Here is a 17,826-nt window from a genome sequence, read left to right on the forward strand (position 1 = left end):
ACATTAATATATAACATTAATATTATGTCATAGTAATAGAAATAAACATTAGTTTGGACATTTAGACTGTAATCAAGGGAATAACTCTTTCCACAGAGATTACGTGATGAAGGAAATCTTGTTTTTCTGGAGGTAGAAAATGTTCTTTCACAGAATAAGAAGGTGGTCAGTAAAATAATTGTCCCTTTTATTCACTTGTGCCTGAAAGAGACTTTCAAGTGTCTAATCAGCAGAATAACTGGAAATCCTGAGGAGAAATCTCCAGGTCCAATGGCTTGGATCAAAAATACATCAAGTGCAGTTTGTAGAGAGGCACGGATTTACTCAGTTCCCATAAAAATCTGTTTTCAGCATCTTAAAATGACAGTTTCATAAATGTTTTGTGTTTGATTTAGTTTTCTTTGAATATAAATACAACTTTACATCAGGATTCAAATGTTGCATGACTCCTTAGACCTGTGTGTTTTATTTATTTATAGAATTACAGATGAAACGTTCTTCCTCTATAAGTGAATTCGAATATAATGAATAGATGTGAGAATCTGAGTAGTTTCCCTGCACGTCGACACTTCCTCTCAACACCGTGATGCATTTCCCCTGTAGGTCAATCTCTCCTGCTGTTAAGTGTGAACGACTCTGCGATGACTCATCTTATCCCAATCGAAGAAAAACCTCCTGACATCGATGATATTTTTGAGACACAAAGTCCAAAAGACGACAGAAAGACACTAACAAATATTTAATTCAGTCACAAAAGCTTTAATCGTACAGCATCTCCTCTCTATTCTAATTTTAAAAGGTTGTTTTTTATTTTCAGTTATTTAAAATTCCACCTCCTCCATATTTCTATTTACGGCCTCGGGCACAAAGCAAATGATTGTCTTCTAAATGTGTAATTACTCTCAGTGGGCACAGGAAGCGGTGGAGGGACCTTGGCATGTGTCACGCTGTCATTTCCATAAGCAACCACTCAATTCACTTTCTTTTGGGAATTGACAATGAATCAAGTGATAGTCGCCGTGTGCAGTGTTGGAAACGGGTCATCGTGGGACTATAAAGAGGTTTTTATTCTGTTTCCTCAAGACTTGGCTCCTAAAGCAGGTGCCCATTAAATTTATAACGCAGGTTCCCACAGTCTTACAGCATTAGATCGTTCAACTCCTCAGTGAAACTGTGGCACTTAAATGCTTCAGGAAAAGATCTGAAATTTAATCACATTTTGAGCAATGAAGAATTTTTAATTTCTATAAGTAAATCCATGCATATTTATCTATTTGTCTACCAGAGAGGTAATTAATTAAGATTGAGATATAATGACAGCAAAGAGAAAAAAAAGACACAAACAAAAACATGAATACTCATTTAATTATTATAATTATAATAACTTTAATAATACGTTTATTTACATTGTACGTTTCAAAAGCAGAGGTTAGTGTTTATTTCAGATCATTCACACTTGTTGAACTCTAACAATGATAGAGTGAGATGATGAAAACCATTGTTTACAGACAGAAAGCTCAGTGTCGTGTCTCCATTGTGAAGTTTTCCATCTCACAAGATCCCAAACAAAACAAGGCACAACCCCCAGTTAAACCAAATCAGTGATGTCTGGTCGCTTGTTCACGATGTTCAAGATGTAAACAAGATTTTAGATCTGTTGAAAGATGGATTTTTCTGTTTTGGGCCGAATGGAAGCTGGTTTTCAGTGAAACAAGTCAAAGCCAGTTTTGCGCAGCGAGCTTTTCAATGCACAGAGATGGAAATTAATAATAATCATCTTCTCACCTCAGCCATGATAAGACTGCAGAAAAGTGCACCTTCCCATAGCTTCATTAATTAGCTTCACTCTGTGGAAGGGATCGGTCGAGGAGACACGGGGAAACGAGTCTGGGTAAAAACGACGTTTCCTTTCGCAGCTTCTTTCTCAAGTGGAGTCAAGAGCTGCTCATCCGATGGGAAATGTTTTAATTGTACATCTCCTGCATAAGTAAGAGCCGTGAGCTCTCGTAATCAGGAGCTGTGACTCAGATCCAGCTCCAGTGCTGCTCTTATCAGACAGATGTCATTAAATTCATCACTGAAACACCATCATCAGCCGCGCTTCCTGATTGCAATCCAGGCCTCGGCGATGCTAAACAGGGTTTCTGTTGACTAATGACTGCTCCCACTGCAGAGCCTGTGGTCCACACTGAGCCACTGTGTTGCATTTATTAAATCTAAACTACAAAATAATACGGTTATTCTGTTCCAAAAGCTAAGATTTAGATTATTTTCCAATAACATTTTTACTTGGTCTTTAGTTTTTGTTGAATCTATTTATTACACTGGGAAACTTTATCTACTTCCTGCCATCAAGTTTTTGCAGACAGGTGTGAATCCATATTTTTGCAGCTCTTAGTTTATCGACTCATGTTTTTCCTTCTTGCTCTCAGAAAGAGTTTGAGTTGAGTTTGAGGTCAGCGGAGTGTAGGAAGAACCCTAAACCCCCGATACCTCTCAGGTTGATGTATTCTGTTGAATATATTATAAAGTATAGTATATTATAGTATATAGTATTTTGCTGAAGTAGCTTAATGTCAAAGCTGATGATCAGGACCAAGGTTCATTTACCATTAGCAACATATTCAGCTACTTGTCAAGTCAAAGGCTTTTTTAATCTGTTATCTGAAAATACTTAATTGTTACCAACTAATTTTATCAGTGGAAATAATTTCAAAATCATGTGAAATATTATCCTCATAAATTCTTTCTAATTCCACTTAAGTATATTACGATTATTACTTTTACTATTAATGAGACTATTACTATAAATTGACTGTCTCACATTAACATATTTCATTTCTGTTGTAGTTGCTGTGAGGCACCAGTTCTACATTCACTCTGTACACACTTCACATTTTTTATTTTCACACATACTACACTTTATATCTTTATTTTCTTGCATATTTTACATTTGTAGGTTTATTTTTCACTTATATATTTATACTAAATACTTATTTTTTATTGTATTATTATTGTTTTAATCTCGGAGCAAGACGGTTCAATAATTTCCTTCAGGATTGATATAAAGTTTATTTTATCTTATCTTAAAAATAATAACTTTTAGTTTTTTTTACACTTCCACTTCAATCAATTCCATTAAAAACAACGATATTATGGACTGAGTGTCTGTTGGCTCCGTGTCAGTGAAACTCAAGACATCAACACAAGTAGGATTTGTTGCGTTTGTGACTTTGTGCAGTGACGTGTGCAAAGCTTTCACACAGAAACCCTCCCACATGGAATCACAGGCGGACGTATATCTGAAGACGCATCAGTGTTATCGTTAACTGTTTTTTATTATCTGATCCCAACGAGGTGATCCACCATCAATATCAACGTGTGTCCGCAGCATCTGAAGCAGGAGGCCTCGGTGCCGTGATGTGTGGGAAATATGTTCTGAGATCTCACAGCTGCCGACCTGTTCTCGGACCGTGTGTCTGATCCATCTCTGTGTGTATGTGCGCTGGATTAGCGTGGCTCAGGACAGATTAGATAATTATAGCCACCTGCTGTCTAAGCGTGCTGTGTGTTGTCAGGTGTTGCAGCATGAGGTCGGCTTGGTGCTGAGGGCAGGAGAGGTGGAGCGAGCTGCGGAAGACGCACGGACGAGGGCTTTGCCATGTGCCCTCCTCCGTCCTGTAGAAGCCCTGAGGATGCTGGGTAATGGGAGGCCTCGCGCACGCCCTGCGGATGTTGAGGGTCACCTATCCGACGCACAGGGGCCTCCTCACACAGCAGGGATAATGGGGCCTATTTCCTGCAGCAGTTTACATACGTGCTCCTCCTCGTCGCAGACCACCGTGCAATCAGACATTCAGTTCACCTTCCAATTCCGATCCTCTGATTCCCACGTCGAGGGATGAAGTAGGAAAAAAAAAAACGTTGACATGAGAGACTGACCCGTGATAAAAGAGCAACTTTCAAACGGCTCCAGACGCCTCGGTAATCATCTTGTCCACACGCAGTCGCTCGCCCCAGCACAACATTAATCAGTGCTGTGAATGTGGCCATGGCAACAGCATCGTGGCGACGGCGGGCACGCACAACGGCCGTGTCACTCTAAGAGAAGAGACTGAAAGAAGCTACGTTCGATTCCAGGAAGAGAACGATCACACCGAGCACTAAACACTAAAAACTCGTCAAAAGATGTCGTTCAGGCAGATGAGCACAAAAAACATTCATGTATGATAATAATAACAACAAACAAAAAACTATAAACAGTTTATAAAATGATAGAAAGGTTTATGTTTTCTGTGATTTTTCTCTTTGTTCGCAACAAAACTGACAAACGCTAAAAAATCTCCCAGAAACTAGGTCTATTTTTGCATAAGTCATAATTAGCGAGGTTATATGTTAGATCGAAAGTTCAAGAATGTCTCGAGGAAACAGCAATTAATATTTCTCCTACTTTTATTCCGACAAATTACTTTTCATTGGAGTGTTTTGCTGCTAAATTGGGGCGATACTGTCTGTGGTGAACTCAATGCAAGAAACTCACTGCGAATCAAATGTTAACTAATTTATTAATTTCATTCGTTCTTTCAATTGAATCTTTCAAAAAATAATGAGAAATGCAGATGAACCCAATTAACATTATAAAAATAGTTTGCACAAACTTTAGTTTGCACAAACTTTTAGTCTAGTTTTCAAATGAGTAAAGTATAAATTTGAGTCAAAAATAATCAGCTGCTGTTCCTCTTGTCAAAAATGTCCCCGAAAAATAAAATTTGAACCATTTTTCTGAATTAACGAGATAATAAACAGTTTCTATGAATTATTCCTGCTTGAATAATTGAATTGAATTGAACTGAATTAATCTTCTCAAGTTAATACATCGCACCTCCATATGTTTTGAAGGTGTTTTCTTTTATAATTCATGGATTGGCACATTAGGAGTAAAGTAATTAAATGTTCTAATTGGCACAAGGTGAATATGAGAAAACTTGGCCACAGATCTGTCACATGAAAGCCTTTTTTTTCTTTAAAGGATAAATCTCATAATTGATTGGTCGAGATTTTTACGCTTTAAATGTCACTAAAGTTCCTCAAGTGGTCAGTGGAGCCAAGAAGATAAATCGTGACACAACTACTGATAATATCAAAGTGTTATTTTATCCACTGAGGTCGACAAATAGGTTTTGGAGAGGAAGCAGCCATGTTTGTGTTGTGCTCAGTTTCCTCTCTCGGCCGCGAGTAACAGGACCCGTAAACGAAATAAAAAAACTTCTGCAAACAAAACAATTTGCGCCCTTTAACGCTGGAGAAGTAAACAAAACACAAAAGTTATAAAAAGACCACCACCAGGATTTTCTACTCGCTGGTAATCTCAGCTGCTTGACTCCGCCCTTTCCTGTCTGGGAGGCTCGTGTCAGACCTCCATCACTTTCCCTTTACACGCCTCCCTGCAGCCGAATGAGCAGGTGACTGTGGATTTACGCCGAACGCTGAGGACGAAGATTTTAAATTACCGAAGATCTTTTCTTTTTTCAATCATGTTCTGATTGGATTTATTAATGCACGAGTCATGGCTTTGTTAATGTCTTCCCCTGTGAAGACGGCTGTGTAGTAGATCTCCACCAGTTTAATTTCAATTCCAAAACAACTTGCAAGACAACTGGTGAGTATTGTTTTTTAATGGGATCATCTTCATACTGTTATAATGAAGAGGTCCTTTTCAAAATAAAGTTCAGTATCTCCTGAGCAGCTTTAAATTTACATATATTGATGTATAATCGATGCAATAATGCAAAGGTGTATTATGTATATATGTGGTATATAAAGGTTATTTTTATACAGTTATACATCTGTAGTCATGCTGTTAATGATGCATATTGATTTCAAATTTTCAGATTTTATTGTTGAAGCTCTTTAAATGTGGCGCGTCCTGTTCTGATCTTTGACTTGTTTGCATCAGGTGTCCAAACCAGAGAAAAATCAGAACTTTATAAATGTTTCCTTCGTCACTCGTGCAGATTGTTTGGACTCAAACTGATTTGTTGTCGTTGCCTCTTTGCCCCAAAACAACAATAAATCCTGTAGCGAACGTGGCGGTCTTGTTTTTAAAAACGAGTATAATCTCCTGCATAATCGTAAGTATGCGGGTGGAGGTGACACCTTGACTTTTCCTGGGAAGCCCCTTTTCTGTTGCATAACTCGGTGGCTTGTGTGCTGGAGGCGCTAATTATATCCTCTTTAAAGGGCTTAAGTCTCATTAATGCTGGAGCACAGTGTATCAGACAGGCGTGATTGACTTGGCAATTTGTCCTCACCTCATATGTTCCTGACCCCTTTTCTTTTGCCTTTTGCAGAAACTAATTCACATACGAGTTATTACACGTGGAGCGATGTGTGCTTTATGTTTCTGTGCTATTAGAAATCAATCAGCTTTTGTTCCTGCTGTCCGTCGTTCATGGTTCTCTGAAGGGGAAGCACTTTTTCTCAGAGGAAAAGTTTCACTTAATTTACAACCTCTCAGGAGAGAAACGTCTTTTTTTCTTTTCCTGTAGCGTTTGCCGCCAGCGTTAATATTCCAGTTGTTGAAGGCATGAAGGTCGACGGTGTCCCAATGAAACAGATCTACGCTGTTACATAAGTGTGCACGTCTGTGCTGCACAGAGGATTTAAAGGCTGCACAGGGGCGAGCTGATCTTTAAGTCCAAGAGGCTTTACGCCAGACCACAACAAACCTGAGATGCTTTTTGCTTCGGTGACACGATGGAGCAGTGAGATGAAGAGGTGCCAGGTTCATCCAGCACCTCTTCATCATCCTCATGATCAGCAACATCTGCACATTATGCTTATGGACAAATAAAAGAAATGTCCCGAATATGCATGTTCTTTTTGCTCGAGTATTTTAATGCACACGTAATAAACTGTCATGGATTGCATTTGAACAGAAGCAGCAGCAGAGCGGAGGACAGATGGTTTATGTGTTTATTCAAAGTCAGCGAGAAAAAAAGTGGAATAAATTGCTCAAAATGCCGACTACAAAACAAACTCTTATGTTGATTCTGTGCTAATTGTTTGTGAATGTCAGTCCCTGATTATAAAAGTCCATCTGTGAACTCAGAGTGAAGAGTGTGCAGAATTAATTAGATTTAATCATGTGTACATATGTCTCTTTTGGTAAATTATAAACAGGACGTAGCAGTTATCCTTTTCCGTGTGCACCATTTCTCCATCACCAATGAACTCTTGTGCTGTAGCTCCTGTGGTCTAAGTGGAGATACAGATGGAAATGAGATTCCTCCAGTGCACATGTTGCTGCTAATCAGCTGCTTGTGTTTTCTACCCACACCAGCAGTGACCCGTTGGGTACCGTGTGGGAGCTTCACGCCTTTTCAACGTCCTCAAGCTTCATTTATGTCGCAAATAAGTGTTATTTTTATATCAAGGAATCAGCCAAGGTCCAACAGTCTCCTTAACAAATTACACACACTCATAGATTTCAGTCCTTTTAATGTGAGGATCAAGATCTATCAATTATTCCCTGGAAAATTGGCAATGTGAAAAAAGTGGAAGAGAGAAGACTTGATCTTTCCCTTCTGTTCTGATCGAAAATGTAATGTTTTGGAGTTTTTTTTGGTCCATATCAATACTTCCATCAAGTTTTGTGGAAATCCGTTGAGTAGTTTTTGCGTAATTCTGCAAACAAACTAAGTAGAGTTGCACTCAGAGCACCGCCAACAACACACCCATAGATATCCGTCCTGTAAATAGTTGTTGGAAACCCTGTGATGAACACTCCTCGTTGTCCCTCTTCCTCTTTTAGTGCCAACATGATGAAGAAGCAAGTGGAGGTCAGGATGGACGAGAGCCACCTGGAGCCCATCGTGAAAGATCCCGAGGGCATGTGTAGCAGTTTCTGTGACAAAGTCATGAAGCACATGGTTCTCACCCTCACCATCCTCGGTACGTCTACAGTCACACAACTCATTTACTAATCATCACTTATCAAGGTCATGGGCGCAGGTTTTCCCAGCATGCATCGGACAAAATGTAGGTTTGCTGCACACAAACACATCTACAGCTCCCGGGCGATTATCCCACCTACATGAATTTGGGTTGTGGGAGAAATTCCACCCACACGAGGAAGAATACACAAACTCTACTTTAAATGGCTGCTGTGTTTTTCAACTCCTGCGGTTTCGGCTGAGAGGAAATTTAATAGCAAGCAACATATTTTTTGATCTTAATGGATTTAAATTACTCTGAAGCACTTTATATTTAATTTGAGTTTTTTTTCATTTATGCTCATGTGTTGACGGATAAAATCTGATATAAAGTGGTGCTTTTATTTCATTAGCTGCTGCAGAAGTAAAACGTAACAAGCTCATGAGTTTAACGGTTTTATTCATCACATATGTTGTAATTAGCCGGGAATCTAAAGTTAACATCTTGGCTCTGACTCAGATGACAGTTTGTGGCGATAATTAACAATTCTGATGGGAAGAAAGTGAGATTTTATTCATCACACGGTCGTTAAGGTATTTCCATTAAGTCACATTAAGTGTTCACGTGTCTCAGAGTATGATGCTGATATTCGTTTTTTCTCCTCGCCGGCTCAGGTGTGTTTCTGGGCTCCATCGCTGGAATGCTGCTGCGGCACATATCTCCTCTGCCCGCTGATGTCATCATGATCATCGCCTTCCCGGGGGAGATCCTCATGAGGATGCTGAAGATGCTGATCCTGCCGCTCGTTGTTTCCAGTCTGGTCACAGGTACGAGACGCTCACAGCTTTCTGCTGCACTTAGGGACGAGTGATACTCGTGGTGCAACCTGTTGCTGGGGAGAAATGGAGGGAATAAGTATTTTACTTTCCCCTCAGGAAAAATTATAAAATGCCTCTTAAAATACTGTCATCTTTTCAGAACTGTATAATGTGTTATTAATGATGTGTATCTTATATTTATATGTATTTGCTTTAATTTGAGTGGACTGTTTTTTAACCTAAAGTGTCTTCGAGCATCGTTTAAAGTCTTTTAAGATGAATTAATTATTATAATTATTGTTGTTTACTGTTTGTATTAGAATAAAATACATGTTAAGTATATACACAAAAACAGTGTGAAAGACAGGAGGTCTTTTGTTCCATGATTATTACTTATTTATATTATATTTTTATATTAAGTAAAAACTTCAACCTGACATTAGTTTTAAAAGTAGAACAACACAACTACAATCTCCCACATATAGAAATAACACACGTATAGTTGTGTTGTCATTTCCTCTGAAATACATAATCAAATGAAATAATACATTTTAGTTCTTTATAAGAATATAAGAACAGTGTTTCTTGTTCTTTATATTACACTGGTCAGGTGTATTTGTGTGTATATAAATGACCACAGACCTGTTTTAACAAACTAATTTAACTGTCTTTACTGATGCATACAACAATAAGAAAAATACCAAATAATCACCAGCTATCCAGCGCATATGAAGATTTAATGCACATATTAAATTGTATATTGTACAATGTGCAGACTCATATAAAATACGTCCTCTCCACAACTTAAACACAACCTCTGACTCACTCTCAGTCACCATCCCTGCAGAGTTCACGTGCAGAAGACAGATGTTGTCGGCACCGTGTGCTGTTCAGGAAGTGGAGACACCTTGTTCCCTCCATGAGTCAACAGAGAAACTGAGTCACAGTCACCTGCTGTCACGCTGGATAATTAAACCCTGAATTCAAAAGATAAATCCAATTGTCTAACTAGGTACAAACGTGGGGAGCCGAGGTTGTTCTCGTGCTTACATGTGCTCGAGCAGCAGTTTCCGAACCGAGTCGTCTCACTTTGATTGTAATTCTCATAAAACCGCCAGGTGCAGAATTTGTTTTTTCCAATATATTCGCACAATACGTCCTCAGGGAGAAGTCACAATCACAACAGCTCCTTCAGTGGGTGAGATGAGCTGCTGTGTGCACAGGCTGCAGGTGGGAGAGAACAGGAGAAAGTCTCACTGTCAAATAAATACAGAAATCATACAAACACGACTGATCTTTGCAGTGTTTCAGGGTTTTATCCTTCTGATTGTGGACATTGTCTTTATTTCTCTCTATTTCTTAACAGGACTCGCCGGTTTGGATGCCAAGTCCAGCGGGCGCTTGGGCACCAGGGCCATGGTGTACTACATGTCGACGACGGTGATCGCAGCCGTCCTGGGAGTGATCCTGGTGCTGCTCATCCACCCCGGGAACCCCAAGCTAAAGGCGAACCTCGGGCAGGGCAAGAAGAACGACGACGTGTCCAGCGTGGACGCTTTCTTCGATCTCATCCGCAATCTTTTCCCGGAGAACCTGGTGCAGGCCTGTTTTCAGCAGGTAGGAGTCTCGGAGAAGAAAAAGTTCTCGCCCACCACGTCAAGTCTGATTCATTTGCCACTCGCCCCAACTGCTTTCTTTTTGTTCGCTTCTTGTCCAGACCCAAACAGTAACCACTAAAGTACCAGTGCCCACCAACAGGACCAAGGCACCCCCACAGTTCACAGTGAAAAGGTCGCTGCAGTTCAAGAGTGGGATGAATGTCCTGGGTAGGTGAAGCGTTTGGAAACAGAAATAGAAATAGAGAACAAGTACATAATAACTCAAGTTCCTCCACCAGTGCTGCACAGTCAGACTTGATCATAGAAAAGGGTTTTGATTCTTCATCTGGATCCAGGTCTGTGTCGAAATACTTGTAGTCAAGGGACACGTGCCAGATTTTTTTATTTATATGTTTTGAAAAGAGAAAATCCACAAAAGTAAAGCTCTCGTTAAAGGATTTATTTGGTCGTGATGTGTTGAGCATTCTGTGATGTGTCAGAAATACGGAATAGATACGTATCATGGTAGATATCATAATTAATAGATAGAAAAACAGTGTACAACATACAAAAGTCATGTTGGTTTCCAATAACAGCAAAAAAACAAAAGAACAACGTTCCTACATCGTCTATACACAGAATATTATCTTTGTTTTCGTAGTAACAGACACACTGAGGAATAAACCTCACTCTTGTATATTTCTACGCAGGTTTATTTGAGACTGACTCAATGTCTCTGTGTTCTGCGTCCTCCAGGTCTGATTGGGTTCTTTGTGGCGTTCGGAGTCATTATGGGCAAAATGGGAGAAAAGGCCAAGATGATGCTGGAGTTTTTCAACGTCCTGAACGAGATCGTTATGAGGCTCGTTAGTGCGATTATGTGGTGAGTGCTGTCCGGCGCAGGCATCGATCCACGATCAGTGCAACTGCCAATACTCAGAGTATCACACAAACAAATGCGACTCCTAATCACACACGTGTATCTTCAGGTACTCCCCGTTCGGTATCGCCTGCCTCATCTGCGGAAAGATCATCTCCATCGCCGACCTGGAGGTGGTGGCGAGGCAGCTGGGGATGTACATGGTCACCGTCATCGTGGGCCTCCTCATCCACGGAGGCATCTTCCTTCCGCTGATATATTTTGTGATAGTAAAAGAAAACCCCTTCAAGTTCTTCATGGGAATATTCCAGGCTTGGGTGACAGCGCTCGGAACAGCGTCCAGGTTTGCAAACATTTTTTAAAAATATTCTCTCCTGCTTTAAATTCCACAGGTTTATATTCACACCTTCACGTCTTTCTGCCGTATTTTAAATAACAACCACAACTTTTATTCCAAGTGGCGACTACGCAGCCGTCTCGCCAGCAGCGGCTTCTCACTTTGCCTCCATGTGGGATATTTCTTTCCTACACTCTATGTTTTATTAATGATATGAGATACATTATTTGGCCTCCTGAGGTGAGCTCGCTCGCTTCTTTCAAGTTCCTGCCGGCTCACTGCGGCGCCATCTACACAAGAAACACTTAATTATCAGAGTAACCCAAACAAAACAACTGCTGAGTCACAACCGACGTTGTCTCACCGTCGACTCATGGTGAATTCCAATGAGTAGAAGTTTTAGTTTCTTCGGTGAAGTCAAACTCATGAAAGTGGATTTATTCCAGTATAAATACAAGATTAAAAGATCCAGTCAAATTAAGTTGTTTAAGACAAAACCCCTTCTTCCCGTTTTACCACAGTGCCGGCACCCTGCCCGTCACGTTCCGCTGCTTGGAGGAGAACCTGGGCATCGACAAGAGGGTGACGCGGTTCGTGCTCCCCGTGGGCGCCACCATCAACATGGACGGCACCGCGCTCTACGAGGCCGTGGCGGCCATCTTCATCGCTCAGATGAATGGGATCCAGCTCGACTGGGGACAGATCATCACCGTCAGGTGAGAACGTGGCTACAGGAAGATGTCACAGCACGTTTGTGAGGGAATGTATTGACAATAAATCAGACGGATTCTGCTCAAACAGTGAATATTATAATTTTAAATAATTTGTTCCCCTGTAAATACCCATGAAACATGCATAAATTCAAAAGTTTTTAAATATAGCAAATGTATTTTTTGACATTCTTAAATAAAACTATGGTTTATATAATTGAATCTCTCAATCGACTTAGTAAAGAGGATTTTCTTTTAGTAGAAATGCAGTGACTGAGTGTGAAGCGTGTGCAGTGTGTGTGTTTGTCGGAGGCCGTGAGCCTGCTGTTTGTCCCGCTGAGCGTTGGACTTGTCTCCCGTGCAGTATGACAGCCACCCTGGCCAGTGTCGGAGCAGCCAGTATCCCCAGTGCGGGACTCGTGACCATGCTCCTGATCCTCACGGCGGTGGGGCTGCCCACTCAGGACATCAGCCTCCTGGTCGCTGTCGACTGGCTGCTGTGAGTTCAACACCAACACAAAACCGGTCCGTCGATTTTAGCTCCATCACGGGTTTGTTAGAGTCACAGATGCCAAGACTCCCTTCAGACAGAAATAAGTTTATTTCCTTTCATTTCATCAACTCGACAAAACTGAGAAATGTAAGAAATGAGAACCACATCATGCTCAGTTTTAATAGAATAACAGTAATGTTTGTTGGCTTTTAAGCACAACTCTCCACAACCTGATTCCAAACTCTCACTGTGTAGTTGCTTCATGATAAGATAAGATAAGATAAGATAAGATAAGATAAGATCAAACATTACACCGGGGAAATTAAGTTGTTACAGCAGCCTCAAGTCAGAATGAGGTAGACAAGAGGAGAAAGAAATATAGAATCTCATTAAAAATAAACCCACACCTTCTTTAACATAATGACTGAAATAGACAGTCTGTGTAGTTAAGAAACTTTATCTTTCTCTGTCTGACTCTATACATATATTTATGGATTCTTCACACACACGCAGAAATTGAAACAGATGCTTTACTTAAAATTGAATTTAGGTTTGTGCTGTGTCTCATTTCAGTCAGTGAGCACATTGCTCGGGTCTCTACCATATGTTTTGGGGGGGATGTACACAACTAATACAACTCTGGCTAAGGGGCCGAAGTCACTGAGTTACGGGGGTTAGCCTGACCCGAACCCATCATCTACAAACCATCACTGTCTGTACAGGGGAAGCCATCCCATAGCTTTTAAGAGGCTTCACACAAAACTAGAGGCAAATGTCAGGGGAACCAAAATCATCAACGCTAACCCATCATCTGCAAACCACAGTTTCATATGAATCCCTCCAAAAATGGTTGGGATGAGACGGTGCAGTGTTAATGTTTTGGTTTGTTTCCTCGCTCCCTCTCCTCTCCGACACGCAGGGATCGTTTCCGGACCTCGGTGAACGTGGTGGGCGACTCGTACGGCGCGGGCATCGTCTACCACCTCAGCAAACACGAGCTGGACTTGTTTGACGCCCAGCAGGCCCGGATGGACGAATTCGAGATGGCAAAGACACAATCCTTCTATGAAAATAACAGCAACCAGAATGTATACACTAACCACAACTCAATCTTGATAGACGACTCCAAGGTACATTTCATGTTAACGGACATAGAGACGTGTATGTAGAGAATCCTTCCCCCGGCTCTGTCCACGTGTTGTGCTCGTGTTTCTTTTTTCTACGTGACTTCCTGTGTCGGTGCATTTGTGACCACGTGCATAGTGACTGTCATTATGAAAAAGCAGTTTTTTTGTGATACCAGGTTCCAAAAAAAAAAAGCAAAACTCACATTCTACATTTGTTTTTTTTGTTTTTTATCATCCATCAAAAATTCTCGTATAAAACTCCAAATGAAAGTGTTTATTTTTTAAACATCAATCTTACAGAAAGCGTCGTCTTGTACACGTTTATACTTTAGTCTGTACTTTGTTGTGATATGTCTTGATTTCACTTTTGTCTACCCAATTGGACATGTATTTATGGCAGCCCTGACCAAATTACAGTTTTCTAGAACCTTCTCAGAGTTTTTGTGGTACACATAAAGACTGCTGTTTCACCATGTCTCATCCAAACTGATGCATTCATTCATGAAATGCTGATCTCAGATCCTCCCCCCCCCCCATCTATAGCGTAGCTTTAGCGTTCTAAACAAACAGAAGCTCGGAGAATTCTCATGCATTAAGTTTCTGTTGATATTTCATTGCCTGTGTAATGCAACTTTTTTTTTCTTTTTTTTTCTGATGCTATAAAGTTGCATTGTGATCATTTTTGATAAGGATTGTAATTCGGTTTGGGCAGAGAATCCATAAAATACATGGCCAACACTGGAAGACAGCTCCTCTGTATAATTCTGTCAATAACAATATGTATCAGTGGATCAGAGGACATGTTTGTCAATGCCGGGGGATTCACAAACTAAACCCAGCCCCAGGGCCAGTGGCCTGATGTACTGAAGCTATGGCTTCTCTGCCCACAGCCGGTGACGGTCTGTGACTGAAGGTGCCTTGGCCCCCAGTGGTTAGATGTTCTTGATAATTGCTTTCAGGTCACCATGGGGAAAAATGGCAAGACTACAGACTTCTCTCTTGTTGAGGAGGAACCATGGAAATGCCAGAAATAAAGCAGACTCAGATGCTGCTGCGCCTTACCCTGAGTTCCACCATCTTTTACTCCTCTGCTGACGACACTAGAAAAAAAACTACAACCCAAAAAAATATATATATCATATGCAAAAAGAAGAAAAAATAAATTTAGCAGAGTCAACAGTTCTGCGAGAACAGAACAAAGTCGGACATTTGTTTTGTTTTTGGTCAGTTACCCGTCCGGGGAGCTACCGGGACAAACCACACGAGACTCACCAACCTGTATTAGATCTTTGGCTTTTGCACCAACTGGACACAAACTGCATTGAACGGGTCACGCACTCGTTCCAGAAGAATAAAAAAAAACCCTCGCTTGACAACACTCAGGGCCTTACTCGGTGCTGCTTCGAGAGCATGGGAGGAGTGAACAGTGCTTCATGTGGCATTATGATGTAAGTGCAAGAAGGTTAAATACTGCTATTACCTTTGACTGTTTGACTTATGAGATTACGCCTTGGTCGTCATGGTCAAGCCTAAGAAGCAAAGCTTAGGACTTAGGACCATAAGGGGAGAAGGGGCGTGGCCTCTAAATGTGGTAACAAACAGTACAGGATGTTTTGCAAAGAGCTATACAGCCAGAGGATAGAGTACGACAAGGGTGCCCTCCCTGTTATGTATTTATTGACGTATTTATTTTTTGTATATATGTTGTTTATGAGTGAAGCACTGCGATTCTTCTGTTTGTAGTAAAAAAAAACAAAAAACAAAACAAAAGTATGCCTGTGTACTTGAGTTTATGTGTTTCTGAGAGGGGAAGAGAGAGGGAGGGGGGGGAGAAAGTTTGAACGGAAGCTTGTGATTGTGATGCCTCTCGAACTCTCAGCAGGCCGGTGCATTGCTCTGTGTTGTTTCAAACTGTTTATTTCTTTGCTGTTATACAACCTTGCCTTGAAGACGTCAACTGCCGAGCGCAGTCAGTATGATTTCTGGAGAAAAGTTACTCCGGTTCATGAATGACAGTTTAGCAGAGGAAATTTAAAACAGCTTTCCACCTTCCGGCTTCACTGACCTCTGGGTGAGGACGGCTGGGCCTTCCTCACCACATATCAACTTGGATTCAGCAGATTTTTAAGTTTTCTTTCGCACAGTAGACATAACAAGGCTTGCAATTGCATGTAGAGTTAAGAAGCTTCGGTTAACGTTTGTTTAGCGCACACTAACTTCTGCCTCCAGTTCTCGTATGAATCAGAAGCCGTAACAACAAGGTCGTTGGATGTTGATGCTGTATTTGTACATGTTTTTGAGTTTAAGTCTGTGTAACAACCTGAATTATTTATTTCTCTTTCCATATAAGTGACAGCTTATATGTTCATGTTTAAAGTGCCTCCTTGCACTTTGTGTATATGCTTTCTTTAGATAACGTTTATAAACATATGTATAGAATTTGACTTGTTTTTTTGCTATGCTAAAAGTTTCTATAAAGACCATAGCTCTCTCTCTCTATTTAAATATAAATACGTATGTGTGTAACAATGTTAGTACAGTGGAAATGTTCTTTTAATGGGCCACTAGTTGTGACAGGTTGTGAACGTAGGGTGATTTATTTTATAACCATACATTAGTTTTATGTTTTTAAAGCAACACTGTGTAACTTTTACCGAGCAACAGCGCCCCCATGTGGTGGTTTATTCTGTTGGGCTCCTTGTCAGAGCGATGAAGTGTTTTTTTCATGTAGAGAAAAATCTAAATCTATCAATGTGTTGAGTGGAGCTGTGACTGCGTCGTCCCGCTCATTGAGCTGAAACACAACGGAACGCTGGAGATTACCCACGATCCCCGGCTTCCTGCCGCTGTAACAAATCCACCAAACTCTGTTCAGAATTCTTCATATTTTAAAAGTTTCCTGCTGAATATTGGAGATAAACTCTGTTTTTTAATGACTTCTAAGTCTTTTTAACTGATCTACAGTTCTTTATTACTCTTTAAAATGGGCTGGACGTGATTTTGACAATTTAAGCTTCGACTATCGCCCTTTTTCCAAACCCACCAACACCTGCTAACATCTGGCTGTTGTCTGCAGTGGGAATGGAAACGTTTTAATCGACTCCAGGTCCGAGACTCCAGACGTCACAGGCTATCTTACCCAAAGTTACATAGAGCAAGGAAACATTCTCCCTTTTCCAAGTCAGTGAACCATCAAACTCCTTTTGAAGCTGTGATTTTTAAGGAGAAAAAGTTGCATGTTGTTGCTTTAAGAGAAACGACTGAGCTCCCAACGGTTGTCACAGAGGAAATCTGTCTCTTGACAACTTTGTATTGCTATTGATTCACTGCAGATGTAGTATTTTAAGGTTATGCAGTGTTGTGTGCATGATAATATTGGTGCTGGCAACTACACTTTGTCTGCATGTCGTTGACCTCGAAGCTCAATCATCACCTACCTGGAAAATCTGGAGAAAAGAAAAACAATCGTAAATCAATTACACCAATTTTCCATTGATTCCATTGGTCCTTTTCCTAGATAAGAATATGCTGTTAGTCAGCTGGCCGAGTGTGTTTACTGTTTTCTATGAAACAGGTACAGTTGTACAATCTTTAGGAAATAAAAGTTGTGTTTTCTATCTTTTTCTCTTTGTTTCTATGCACATATTGGTCCCAGAACGTTTTCAACACCTCTCCTAGTGTCGGACTTTCATTGTAATGCACGACTTCTTTCTGACGTTGACTGACTACATGCTAATGCCAGATTGACCGCACTTGTTCTACATGAGCTACAGCAGAGCACAGAAACATTTCTCAGGCTGACGGACTGGAAACGTGTACATGCTTTAATACCTGTGTGTGTGTAAATATTAATGGGAACAAATAAACGTTTATTGAATGAGCCGCTGCTGTGTTTATTTCTCCAGTGACGCGATGCGGTTACGTGAAC

At 40.7% G+C, this 17,826-nt stretch overlaps 1 protein-coding gene across 1 annotated transcript; it reads left to right on the forward strand.

Moving 5' to 3' along the window:
• Positions 1–5,593: 5,593 nt before the first annotated feature.
• On the forward strand, positions 5,594–16,605 carry slc1a2a (solute carrier family 1 member 2a). Its single transcript, XM_034581333.1, has 11 exons — positions 5,594–5,659; positions 7,814–7,953; positions 8,610–8,762; positions 10,120–10,370; positions 10,471–10,579; positions 11,108–11,234; positions 11,341–11,574; positions 12,090–12,284; positions 12,643–12,777; positions 13,691–13,901; positions 14,858–16,605. Exons 2-11 carry the CDS (start codon positions 7,821–7,823, stop codon positions 14,930–14,932), a joined length of 1,623 nt encoding a protein of 540 aa, XP_034437224.1. The 5' UTR covers positions 5,594–5,659; positions 7,814–7,820; the 3' UTR covers positions 14,933–16,605.
• Positions 16,606–17,826: the final 1,221 nt, after the last annotated feature.

The sequence above is a fragment of the Hippoglossus hippoglossus genome, chromosome 3 (genome assembly GCF_009819705.1).
Source record: "Hippoglossus hippoglossus isolate fHipHip1 chromosome 3, fHipHip1.pri, whole genome shotgun sequence".
NCBI classification, from domain to species: Eukaryota; Metazoa; Chordata; class Actinopteri; order Pleuronectiformes; family Pleuronectidae; genus Hippoglossus; species Hippoglossus hippoglossus.

Coding starts and splice junctions, on each gene's coding strand:
- slc1a2a (XM_034581333.1), top strand. CDS start 7,821: ATGATGAAGAAGCAAGTGGAGGTCAGGATGGACGAGAGCCACCTGGAG. Junction 11,575..12,089: donor GCGCTCGGAACAGCGTCCAG/GTTTGCAAACAT, acceptor GTTTTACCACAG/TGCCGGCACCCTGCCCGTCA. Junction 12,285..12,642: donor GGACAGATCATCACCGTCAG/GTGAGAACGTGG, acceptor TCTCCCGTGCAG/TATGACAGCCACCCTGGCCA.